This window comes from Bombina bombina, chromosome 7, assembly GCF_027579735.1.
Source record: "Bombina bombina isolate aBomBom1 chromosome 7, aBomBom1.pri, whole genome shotgun sequence".
Taxonomy (NCBI): Eukaryota; Metazoa; Chordata; class Amphibia; order Anura; family Bombinatoridae; genus Bombina; species Bombina bombina.
In genome coordinates this window covers 433,508,693-433,522,266 of record NC_069505.1, presented here as the reverse complement: position 1 = coordinate 433,522,266, position 13,574 = coordinate 433,508,693, and the positions used below count along the sequence as shown (strand labels likewise).

Genomic DNA, 13,574 nt, shown 5'->3' with positions numbered 1-13,574 from the left:
GAGGAAACATTTTGTCACCACCAGTGAGATGACACACAGTATGTCACTAGTAAGAAGACACAATATGTCACCACCAGTGGGGTGACACACAGTATGTCACTTGTAAGAGGACACTATGTCACCAGTGAGATGGCACACAGTATGTCACTAGTAAGAAGACACAATATGTCACCACCAGTGAGATGGCACACAGTATGTCACTAGTAAGAAGACACAATATGTCACCACCAGTGAAGTAACACACAGTATGTCACTAGTAAGAGGACAAAATATGTCACCACCAGTGAGATGACACACAGTATGTCACTAGTAAGAAGACACAATATGTCACCACCAGTGAGATGACACACAGTATGTCACTAGTAAAATGACACAATATGTCACCAGTGAGATGGCACACAGTATGTCACTAGTAAAAGGACACAATATGTCACCACCAGTGAGGTGACACACAGTATGGCACTAGTAAGAGGACACATTTTGTCACCACCAGTTAGATGATGCATAGTATGTCACTAGTAAGAAGACAGAATATGTCACCGCCAATGAGGTGACACACAGTATGTCACTAGTAAGAAGACACAATATGTCACCACCAGTGAGGTGACACACAGTATGTCACTAGTAAGAAGACACAATATGTCACCACCAGTGAGGTAACACACAGTATGTCACTAGTAAAAGGACACAATATGTCACCAGTGAGATGGCACACAGTATGTCACTAGTAAAAGGACACAATATGTCACCACCAGTGAGGTGACACACAGTATGTCACTAGTAAGAGGACACATTTTGTCACCACCAGTGAGATGACGCATAGTATGTCACTAGTAAGAAGACAGAATATGTCACCACCAATGAGGTGACACACAGTATGTCACTAGTAAGAGGACACATTTTGTCACCACCAGTGAGATGACGCATAGTATGTCACTAGTAAGAAGACACATTATGGGGCCGATTCATCAAGCACCGAATGGAGCTTGATGCAGCTGTTTTGCACGAGCCTTCAGGCTCACCAGAAACAGGAGTTAAGAAGCAGCAGTCTTACGACCGCTGCTCCTAAACTCGTCAGCTTGCTCTGATCGCATACGATCGGGTTGATTGACACCCCTTGCTAGCGGCTGATTGGCTGCGAATCTGCAGGGGACGGCATTGCACCACCAGTGAGATGATGCATAGTATGTCACTTAGTAAGAAGACACATTATGTCACCACTAGTGAGGTGACACACAGTATGTCACTAGTAAGAAGACACAATATGTCACCACCAGTGAGGTGACACACAGTATGTCACTAGTAAAAGGACACAATATGTCACCAGTGAGATGGCACACAGTATGTCACTAGTAAGAGGACACAATATGTCACCACCAGTGAGGTGACACACAGTATGTCACTAGTAAGAGGACACATTTTGTCACCACCAGTGAGATGACGCATAGTATGTCACTAGTAAGAAGACAGAATATGTCACCACCAATGAGGTGACACACAGTATGGCACTAGTAAGAAGACACAATATGTCACCACCAGTGAGGTGACACACAGTATGTCACTAGTAAAAGGATACAATATGTCACCAGTGAGATGGCACACAGTGTGTCACTAGTAAGAGGACACAATATGTCACCACCAGTGAGGTGACACACAGTATGTCACTAGTAAGAGGACACATTTTGTCACCACTAGTGAGATGACGCATAGTATGTCACTAGTAAGAGGACACATTTTGTCACCACCAGTGAGATGACACACAGTATGTCACTAGTAAGAAGACACAATATGTCACCACCAGTGGGGTGACACACAGTATGTCACTTGTAAGAGGACACTATGTTACCAGTGAGATGGCACACAGTATGTCACTAGTAAGAAGACACAATATGTCACCACCAGTGAGATGGCACACAGTATGTCACTAGTAAGAATACACAATATGTCACCACCAGTGAAGTAACACACAGTATGTCACTAGTAAGAGGACAAAATATGTCACCACCAGTGAGATGACACACAGTATGTCACTAGTAAGAAGACACAATATGTCACCACCAGTGAGATGACACACAGTATGTCACTAGTAAGAGGACACATTTTGTCACCACTAGTGAGATGACGCATAGTATGTCACTAGTAAGAGGAAACATTTTGTCACCACCAGTGAGATGACACACAGTATGTCACTAGTAAGAAGACACAATATGTCACCACCAGTGGGGTGACACACAGTATGTCACTTCTAAGAGGACACTATGTCACCAGTGAGATGGCACACAGTATGTCACTAGTAAGAAGACACAATATGTCACCACCAGTGAGATGGCACACAGTATGTCACTAGTAAGAAGACACAATATGTCACCACCAGTGAAGTAACACACAGTATGTCACTAGTAAGAGGACAAAATATGTCACCACCAGTGAGATGACACACAGTATGTCACTAGTAAGAAGACACAATATGTCACCACCAGTGAGATGACACACAGTATGTCACTAGTAAAAGGACACAATATGTCACCAGTGAGATGGCACACAGTATGTCACTAGTAAAAGGACACAATATGTCACCACCAGTGAGGTGACACACAGTATGGCACTAGTAAGAGGACACATTTTGTCACCACCAGTGAGATGATGCATAGTATGTCACTAGTAAGAAGACACATTATGGGGCCGATTCATCAAGCACCGAATGGAGCTTGATGCAGCTGTTTTGCACGAGCCTTCAGGCTCACCAGAAACAGGAGTTAAGAAGCAGCAGTCTTACGACCGCTGCTCCTAAACTCGTCAGCTTGCTCTGATCTCATACGATCGGGTTGATTGACACCCCTTGCTAGCGGCCGATTGGCTGCGAATCTGCAGGGGACGGCATTGCACAAATAGTTCCCCAGAACTGCTTGTGCAATGATAGATGCCGACACAATATGCTGTTGGCATTTAGCGATGCAGGGTGGACATGATCGCTACAGCGGATCATGTCGGTCTACACTTTCATAAATTGGCCCCTATGTCACCACCAGTGAGGTGACACACAGTATGTCACTAGTAAGAAGACACAATATGACACGTGAGATGACACACAATATGTAACTATTAAGAGGACATATCATGTCACTTGTGAGGTGACACACAGTATGTCACTAGTAAAAAGACACGATATGTCACTTGTGTCGTTAGTGAGATGACACACAGTGTGTCACTAGTGAGGTGACACAGGGTGATGTCACTAGTGAGGTGACAAACAGTATGATGTCAATAGTGAGGTGACACAGTATGATGTCAATAGTGAGGTGACACAGTATGATGTCACAAGTGAAGTGACAAACAGTATGATGTCAATAGTGAGGTGACACAGTATGATGTCACAACTAAGTGAAGTGACACACAGTATGATGTCACTAGTGAAGTGACACAGAATGATGTCACTAGTGAGGTGACACACAGTATGATGTCACTAGTGAGGTGACAGGTGGCCTCGTGCTGCTGGATACAATATAAACACTAGAGCGTGGTTTGTGTTGTGCGCATGTGCAGACTTCCTACCGCTACAGTCGCTACTCAGCAGCGTGGGTCTTAGAGTCGTTGCCCTGGCAACCTCGTGCCCGCTGACACTGTAAGCGCGCACGTCTGGCGTCCTTTGCACATTGGGGCGCGCTCCCGTCATGCGCATGCGTGTCGGTTTGCGGCCTGTTATTATTTATGCTGTCCCCGTGATGGCGGCCCGCGGGGGGAGCCGGAGTTAGGTTAGTGATAGTATGGCCGAGCCGCGTAGGGTGCCCTTTGTCAGTCTGTGCCCCATCAAGCCGGGGGCAGTAGAGGGGGCAGGTCTAGCACCGCCGCCCGAGACACCCAGTGGGGATACCGGGGACCGGAACCCGACAGTGCGCCTGCACATCTCCCTGCCAGACCCCACCGACCAGACATGCCCCGAGTTCAATTACCTAGAGCTGCTGAACGGTGATGGCAGGGGACAGCGGCGGCCGCAGGGAAAGGAAGTGAGACCGAGGGACAAGGAGGTGACACCGAGGGACAAGGAGGTGAGATCAGGGGACAGGGAGGTGAGACAAGGAGGTGGGGACAGGGGGGAGAGACAAGGAGGTGAGACCTGGGGGCAGGGGGGTGAGACAAGGAGGTGAGATCTGGGGACAGGGGGAGAGACAAGGAGGTGAGATCTGGGGACAGTGGGGAGAGACAAGGAGGTGAGATCTGGGGACAGTGGGGAGAGACAAGGAGGTGAGATCTGGGGACAGTGGGGAGAGACAAGGAGGTGAGATCTGGGGACAGTGGGGAGAGACAAGGAGGTGAGATCTGGGGACAGTGGGGAGAGACAAGGAGGTGAGATCTGGGGACAGTGGGGAGAGACAAGGAGGTGAGATCTGGGGACAGTGGGGAGAGACAAGGAGGTGAGATCTGGGGACAGTGGGGAGAGACAAGGAGGTGAGATCTGGGGACAGTGGGGAGAGACAAGGAGGTGAGATCTGGGGACAGTGGGGAGAGACAAGGAGGTGAGATCTGGGGACAGTGGGGAGAGACAAGGAGGTGAGATCTGGGGACAGTGGGGAGAGACAAGGAGGTGAGATCTAGGGACAGTGGGGAGAGACAAGGAGGTGAGATCTGGGGACAGTGGGCAGAGACAAGGAGGTGAGATCTGGGGACAGTGGGCAGAGACAAGGAGGTGAGATCTGGGGACAGTGGGGAGAGACAAGGAGGTGAGATCTGGGGACAGTGGGGAGATCCAAGGAGGTGAGATCTGGGGACAGGGGGGAGAGACAAGGAGGTGGGATCTGGGGACAGGGGGAGAGACAAGGAGGTGGGATCTGGGGACAGGGGGGAGAGACAAGGAGGTGAGATCTGGGGACAGAGGGGAGAGACAAGGAGGTGAGATCTGGGGACAGAGGGGAGAGACAAGGAGGTGAGATCTGGGGACAGGGGGGAGAGACAAGGAGGTGAGATCTGGGGACAGGAGGGAGAGACAAGGAGGTGAGATCTGGGGACAGGGGGGAGAGACAAGGAGGTGAGATCTGGGGACAGGGGGGAGAGACAAGGAGGTGAGATCCGGGGACAGGGGGGAGAGACAAGGAGGTGAGACCCGGGGACAGGGGGGAGAGACAAGGAGGTGAGATCCGGGGACAGGGGGGAGAGACAAGGAGGTGAGATCCGGGGACAGGGGGGAGAGACAAGGAGGTGAGATCCGGGGACAGGGGGGAGAGACAAGGAGGTGAGACCCGGGGACAGGGGGGAGAGACAAGGAGGTGAGACCCGGGGACAGGGGGGAGAGACAAGGAGGTGAGACCCGGGGACAGGGGGGAGAGACAAGGAGGTGAGACCCGGGGACAGGGGGGAGAGACAAGGAGGTGAGACCCGGGGACAGGGGGGAGAGACAAGGAGGTGAGACCCGGGGACAGGGGGGAGAGACAAGGAGGTGAGACCCGGGGACAGTGGGGAGAGACAAGGAGGTGAGACCCGGGGACAGGGGGGAGAGACAAGGAGGTGAGACCCGGGGACAGGGGGGAGAGACAAGGAGGTGAGACCCGGGGACAGGGGGGAGAGACAAGGAGGTGAGACCCGGGGACAGTGGGGAGAGACAAGGAGGTGAGACCCGGGGACAGTGGGGAGAGACAAGGAGGTGAGACCCGGGGACAGTGGGGAGAGACAAGGAGGTGAGACCCGGGGACAGTGGGGAGAGACAAGGAGGTGAGACCCGGGGACAGTGGGGAGAGACAAGGAGGTGAGACCCGGGGACAGTGGGGAGAGACAAGGAGGTGAGACCCGGGGACAGTGGGGAGAGACAAGGAGGTGAGACCCGGGGACAGTGGGGAGAGACAAGGAGGTGAGACCCGGGGACAGTGGGGAGAGACAAGGAGGTGAGACCCGGGGACAGTGGGGAGAGACAAGGAGGTGAGACCCGGGGACAGTGGGGAGAGACAAGGAGGTGAGACCCGGGGACAGTGGGGAGAGACAAGGAGGTGAGACCCGGGGACAGTGGGGAGAGACAAGGAGGTGAGACCCGGGGACAGTGGGGAGAGACAAGGAGGTGAGACCCGGGGACAGTGGGGAGAGACAAGGAGGTGAGACCCGGGGACAGTGGGGAGAGACAAGGAGGTGAGACCCGGGGACAGTGGGGAGAGACAAGGAGGTGAGACCCGGGGACAGTGGGGAGAGACAAGGAGGTGAGACCCGGGGACAGTGGGGAGAGACAAGGAGGTGAGATCATATGAATTCATAGGGGTGTCAATAATATTAGTGGAGGGCACTGTACATGAGGATGTGCTGCTGATCTTGGAGTTTACTGATAGACGTGACTCTTTGAATTGTAGCAACACCAGTGGGCATACTGCAGAATAACCATCATATTGCTATTGGAGGAGGATTAAATGTCATCAAAGGGAATAGATGTTTTCATGGTCTTCTCTTCAAATGGGCTCTAAACACCTTCAGATGTTTATTTACAATGTTTGGTTATACATAATTAAACCGCTTTGCAATATACTTCTCATTATTTATTTTGCCCCCTTTTAATGTAATTTAGCTCTGAAAATTGAGCAATTTCTAATTCCTAGAACTTAAACTGTTCCTTGCTTATTTCTCAAGGCTAACTCTGCTACATATCCTTCACTAATTGGCTTTATGAGATAACTGCTAAACAATGCACTTTATACTAACATAATGACAGTGGCTAGCGTGTTTTCTGTGGACTCCTCCAAAGAAAGCAAATGGTGGGTGGTGTTTGGCTGTCAATGAAATAATTGCAGTAGCCACCAATCGACAAGCGCTACCCAGGTTCTGAACCAAAAATGGGCCAGTGCCTAAGTTTACATCCCTACTTTTTCAAATAAAGATACCACGAGAGCGAAGAAAAAATGATAATAGGAATGAATTAGAAAGTTGCTTAGAATTGCTGCTCATGAAAGAATAACATTAGGTTTCATGTCCTTGTGTTTTAAAAAAATGTTGACTTGGCTGATTTGTTCTATAGTAACACAATACAAATGTTTGACAGTGATGTGTACAGCGCCAAAGGCTAAGGGATAGAGAGTGAAAGTTCAATAAGGGCACTCAAAGGTGTAGATAATGTCAACTATGTATATAAAAAGTGGTTGTGACAGTATCAACAATGTATGAGGATGTACATCAAGTTTAAAATCTATCAACAATAATTTTATTACAGAAATACACATAAATACAATTTAAAATGTATATAAAACAGTAAGAATTATGTTAAATTCATGGATCCATGATAAGACGAAAAGCCTATGATAATAAATAGGTAGACTTGATTGGTATGCAATATGGCAATGGTTTGCAGGGACCGATGATAATGTTCCAAAGGTTTACACAATGTGTGAAATAATGAAATCAAATAATAAATAAAAAAATGATGATGATATCAATTGATAAATTAGAACAAGGTGGCACAAGCTGTGCAAAAATGAAAAAGTGGTGAAAAATGGAAAATAATGTAGAAAAAATATGTATATATAAAAAATGGTGATAAAAAGTGACACAATTGATGTTGAACAAACCAAAAAAATGGATAAAATAAACGTTAATCAAAAATAGTGAAAATCATGGTGATGTTCAACAAATGTTAGTGATGATCATAAAAAAGAGTGAAAAGACCAAATGTTGTAATCCAAATGAATAAAGTCAATTAATCCAGAAAAAAACTTAAATTGTGATGATCCCTATGCGAATCCCTGGCAGCGATCAGCTGCAAATTCAATGTCCTAAAACGTCCCTGTAAAAAAATTAAAACCTAGCGTAATATGTCCACAGAAGAGTAATATCCTTGGAGTAATTCTTACCAGTGGGTCAACACGTTTCGGCCCTATGACACAGGCCTTTATCAAGACTGGTAAGATAGTCCTAATGGTGCCTTTAAATACCCTTATTTTAATGGGCGTTTCTGTGATCCTAATCTAAACCGGAAGTTTAGCACCGGGTGTTGTTAAGGTTATGACCTACTCATTAGCATCATATTTTAAGATATGTCATAAAATATCAATATTATATCTCAAGGAGTATTGCTCTATATGCACTCCAAAAGCAAACCGATATTAGTGTTCGTTTTAAATTTAATCATAGGGCCGGCTCATCAGCCGATCAGGGGCTGTAGTTACGTTCATGTGGTCTCCATTATGTTGCCAAACATCAAGAAGCCTCAAAAACAGGCTAAGAGAACACATACTGTTGATTGAAAAACTGAACATGGACACAATTATATAAACACTTTACAACTAAACATAAAGGCAATATACAAGATAAGAAATTTATTGGCATACAAAAAGTTACAAAAAACTGGAGAGGTGGCGACTTTGAAAAGAGCCTTCTCAGAGTCCAAATGGATCTTTCTACTAGATTGCTTACATCCGAAAGGTTTAAACAATAGAGAGGACCTTTCCCACCTCCTAGATTTATGAATCTATTTTCCCCAGGTCTGTTGATAGATTCAGGTTACCTCCATGAACATCCTGAGATAATTTAATTTCCCCTTTTTTATGTACCCCCTACCACATGTCCCCATTGATGATATAAAGGTAGTCATGGCTTACAATATATATTTTTTCAACACCTATATACAACATCAGGTCTTTGTGAGCTATCTTGTTACCAAAAGTTACAGCATTATTCCCTTGGTCCCCCTTCAGATTAAGTTTTAGTACTCCCTATCCATTTTGTATGGGTCCACATCTAGGACTGACCACTTGCCGGTCGTGACTTTTATTGGTTCTTTCTATGACCCCTATTAGCTCTCTATACGGATATACATCTTAGATTTAACATCAGAGCCTTCCACGTATTCCTAAGTTGTATCACGTATATACAACTACCAGGCACCCTCCATTATACCTATTTTACTTTTAGTACCTTATCACTTGTAGGTCACTATTATGCCGTTAGCTTGGGTATTACACCCTATTCCAAGCCATGTACTAGATTATACAGGCATTTAGCCTTGTGTTCTTCTTTTGGGTTAAAATATTCCCATTAAGCCTTTAGTCAGATAAAATTGTCAATTAGACTGGTTATATTATATCTTTTATGCACTAGACATACATTAGGTCATTAGCTAAGGTAATTACTAGACATATATCAGGTAACCAGCTTCCTGATCACCTCTTTTAGGTTAATATACTTATGTATTAGCAGTCAGCCCTCAGTCGGACTTATATTCCTTATTCTTTCTAACCCTCTAGGAGTGTATATGAACAGTCACCCCTACTGGAGTTATTTACTTGTAACAGGACTCCCGCTATGTCCATCATTTGAAACTCAAGATGAAATAATGTGCTAGCCACTCATCTATACTAGAGGTATCCTTTTGGATTAACATTCTTATAGCATTTAAATATGCTTTTGAGTACCTTATTATACATTTTAGTCCAATCAGGTCTCACCTGCTAGGTTTTATGCGATTTTTAATTTTATGCAATATCAACAGCCATTTTAACGTTTTCATTTTATTAATGGTTCTTAATTTAAGTTCATTTTTATTTTTATCAGCACAGCCTTAGCACCATTTAGAGGTACCCTATCCTCTCCTTCTAGTCACATTAGATCGCATTACACCATCTCCCTCTCTGTCCATGCCCATTCATTTTAGGGATTCACAGCTTTATATGTCTCTGAAGTTGCTAGCATTAGAATATGTCATCCCCCTTCGTGTCAATGCATATCTAATCACTTTAGGTATTTATAAATCAATTTGCCTTTGAAGTTGAAATCAACTATTGTTCTACATCTTTGCCCATATAACATATATTGCTCCTCCAGTGTGGATCTATATACATTTATATGGTATTTTTGTTTCTTTTGTATGTATAACATTTAACTAGAAACATTTGTCTTTTAAATAAGCACTTGCGGTTTTTATAATAAGCATTTGCTTTCTTTACATCTCGAGTTCTAAAATGTAATAGATGATCTATTTAGCCAGAGAATCTGTTACTTAGGAAGGTACCAAACACAATGTAATATAGTATGACCATATGCAATTACTATCACAAAATTTTTGCTCTTTATATGCATTTAAAACACGCATTGAATCACTGGTATTAGAAGTAATTCGTCATATGTAGCCGGTCATTGGCTGCTAACAGCACATGAGGTATACACTCTATGATTGGCATGGCAACTATGCTTCTAAGGTATTAGCAAAAAAAGCCGGTCTAGAAAGCCATCCATTGGCTGCCTTAGTCACATGGTGTAAACAAACCATGAACGCAGAAGGCACGTAACTACAGCCTCTGATCGGCTGATGAGCAATGATTAAATCTAAAACAAACACTATCGGTTTGCTTTTGGAGTGCATATAAAGCAATACTCCTTGAGATATAATATTGATATTTTATGATATATCTTAAAATATGATGCTAATGAGTAGGTCATAACCTTAACAACATCCGGTGCTAAACTTCCGGTTTAGATTAGGATCACAGAAACGCCCATTAAAATAAGGGTATTTAAAGGCACCATTAGGACTATCTTACCAGTCTTGATAAAGGCCTGTGTCATAGGGCCGAAACGCGTTGACCCACTAGTAAGAATTACTCCAAGGATATTACTCTTCTGTGGACATATTACGCTATGTTTTAATTTTTTTACAGGGACGTTTTAGGACATTGAATTTGCAGCTGATCGCTGCCAGGGATTCACCTAGGGATCATCACCATCAACATTTAAGGTTTTTTCTGGTTTAATTGACTTTATTCATTTGGATTACATTTGGTTTTTTCACTCTTTTTTTTATGATCATCACTAACATTTGTTGAACATCACCATGATGTTCACTATTTTTGATTAACGTTTATTTTATCCATTTTTTTGGTTTGTTCAACATCAATTGTGTCACTTTTTATCACCATTTTTTATATATACATATTTTTTTCTACATTATTTTTCATCTTATTTCATTTTTTCATTTTTCACCACTTTTTCATTTTTGCACAGCTTGTGCCACCTTGTTATTAGAATTATCAATTGATACCATCATTCATCATTTTGTCATTTATTATTTGATTTCATTATTTCACACATTGTGTACACCTTTGGAACATTATCATCGGTCCCTGCAAACCATTGCCATATTGCATACCAATCAAGTCTGCCTATTTATTATCATAGGTTTTTCTATTAACCTGTCATCATTTTTCGTCTTATCATGGATCCATGAATTTAACATAATTCTTACTGTTTTATATACATTTTAAATTAAATTTTAAATTGTATTTGTATGTGTATTTCTGTAATAAAATTATTGTTGATAGATTTTAAACTTGATGTACATCCTCCTACATTGTTGATACTGTCACGACCACTTTTTATATACATAGTTGACATTATCTACACCTTTGAGTGCCCTTATTGAACTTTCACTCTCTATCCCTTAGCCTTTGGCGCTGTACACATCACTCTCAATTACTTCCTTTGGGGTTAGTTAGGACCCCCATTGTGCACAGCTTAGGGATATCTTAGCGCTTGATTACAACCACCTTTTTTTTCTACAATACAAATGTTTACCCGAAATGATCTCCGCTTTAAAGGACTACAGTTTTATTCCACTTTCCTATTTCATTCTATTATCAATTTTGTATAGTTCTCTTGTTATCTTTTGTTAAAGAGAAATCCCAAGTGAGCTCAGGAGCGTGCATTTGTCTATAGCCATCTGACAGCAATATATACAGCACTGCTGTCAGAGTGCCTGTAGCATTCTAGCTATGTATGTGATAATGTGACTTGGTGACACTGCTTGTGAGGACAAATCTCCTGTGTTATAGGTATAGTGCGTAATAATGCTGCAGTTGACCTTAAAGGGACATAAAACAAGTTGGTATAGAGACAAAATATAATATGTACTTTAATTACTTTACCTGCAAATTTATACTGCAGTGCCTCATCATTAACCCTTTCTTTTTAGTTTCTGAATTGTAAAGATCTAAACCCCCACCCACAATTCCTTCTATGGCTGTATCTATATCTATTGTTTTTTTGGTAGAATGCAAAAGTGCACAGGGATGATGTGCTGGAGCTGCTTAGAAGCTGTGAACTCAGATGAAATACAATGCCTAGCTTTGTTGTCTTGGTATCCTTTGTTGAAAAGCATACATAGGTAGGCTCAGGAGCTGCAATGAGCTGGGCTTTAGTCTGTCATTGGCTCACCCAATGTGCTCAGCTAGCTCTCAGTAGTGCATTGCTGCTCCTTCAACAAATGATACTAAGAGAATTAAGCAATTAAGTAAATTGGAAAGTTGTTTAAGTTTGTATGTTCTATTTTAATCGCGTGAGAGAAAAATATGGGTTTCATGTCCCCCTAAAGGTACAGTCTCTAGAGGAAAAATTGCGTGTTCTTCATTAAAGAATACAATTTTTTTGCACTGTTAAAGGACATTGAACATTTTGAGATGTTATAAAATAATGTGTATATATATAAAAACCTTTGCAATATACTTGTATAATTTATTTTGTCCCTTTTTTCTGTAATCCAATTCTGAAATGATGAGCTTTTCAGTTCCTGTTATAAATGGAGGTGCAGACCACGGTTATATCCCGCACAGCCATTGGCTGACCTGTAGCTTGATAAAGGTGCAGGAGCCCCGAAACGTTGCTCAATAAAGGCGCTGTTGCCTCATATTGTGTGCCACCTGTGTGTTCTATTTTGCTGTATTAACCAGGACCCTGGAAAGGGAGGTCCTACAAGTGTGCACCTGAATTTACCTGATATTGGTTTAAAGGGACATTTTCCTAAGGTTTGGGCTGGTCCCCCACTAGTGACCTATTTATAACTGTCCCTAATTGGCCACAGCAGGGAAAGTAACCTAAGTTACAACATGGCAGCTCCCTTTGTTTTCTAGACACTAAATATTGACAATATAAGTGTAAAGTTTTAAACAACTAATGAAACTTTAAAAATTACATCTACATGTTATTCTCAGACTAATCTTTACGTTGACCGCATCATTCTATCACACATTTTGTGTTAATTTCTCTTTAAGGCTCCACTTCTGTCTTAAACTCACATATAAACGTCTGTTTAGGAGCTGCAGAGAACAGCTTGTATAGAGCTTTAAACAGAGTGAGCCAGTCAGCAGTTGTACAGCCTCTCCGATCACCAGCTGCAGGGCTTTGTGTTTAACCCCCTTTTTGTGTATTATACACGGAGAGCCTCCATAGTGCAGAAATAACACCCTCTAGTTCGTCCCTTTTCAGTAAACTATATGTACATATAGGGACCTAGTAACATTACCGAATAGGGGCCTGAAAAACCGTAGCAAACAATACAATAATGCATAGGACTTGTAAAATAACTAATATTCTCCTTTTAGGCAAAACCTCCCCATTCAGATGATCCCTTCAACGATGAGGAACGCGAGAGGCTGCAAGTGGAAAATCTGGCCAAGAAATTTGAAGCTAAATATGTATGTATGACCGGTTTGTGTTTGTGCTTTTTATAAACCCTTTATTAGAGCATAAAGTCAGAGGTTGGATTTCTGATAAGCGAATGCTGAAAGCCAGAATATACGTAGGTCATTTATTTATACGATAATCAGAGTGACTGCTACGTGAAT

General features: G+C 43.1%; 1 protein-coding gene across 2 annotated transcripts in view; it reads left to right on the top strand.

The window, feature by feature from the left end:
* The first annotated feature begins 3,668 nt into the window (after positions 1–3,668).
* Positions 3,669–13,574, top strand: part of UBN2 (ubinuclein 2) — a 265,262-nt gene continuing 255,356 nt past the window's right edge. For both annotated transcript variants that reach the window (XM_053721337.1, XM_053721336.1), the window contains exons 1-2: positions 3,669–4,046; positions 13,332–13,424. In XM_053721337.1, the coding sequence (XP_053577312.1) occupies positions 3,765–4,046; positions 13,332–13,424 (375 nt within the window). In that variant the 5' untranslated portion in view covers positions 3,669–3,764. The remainder of the gene's footprint in view (positions 4,047–13,331; positions 13,425–13,574) is intronic.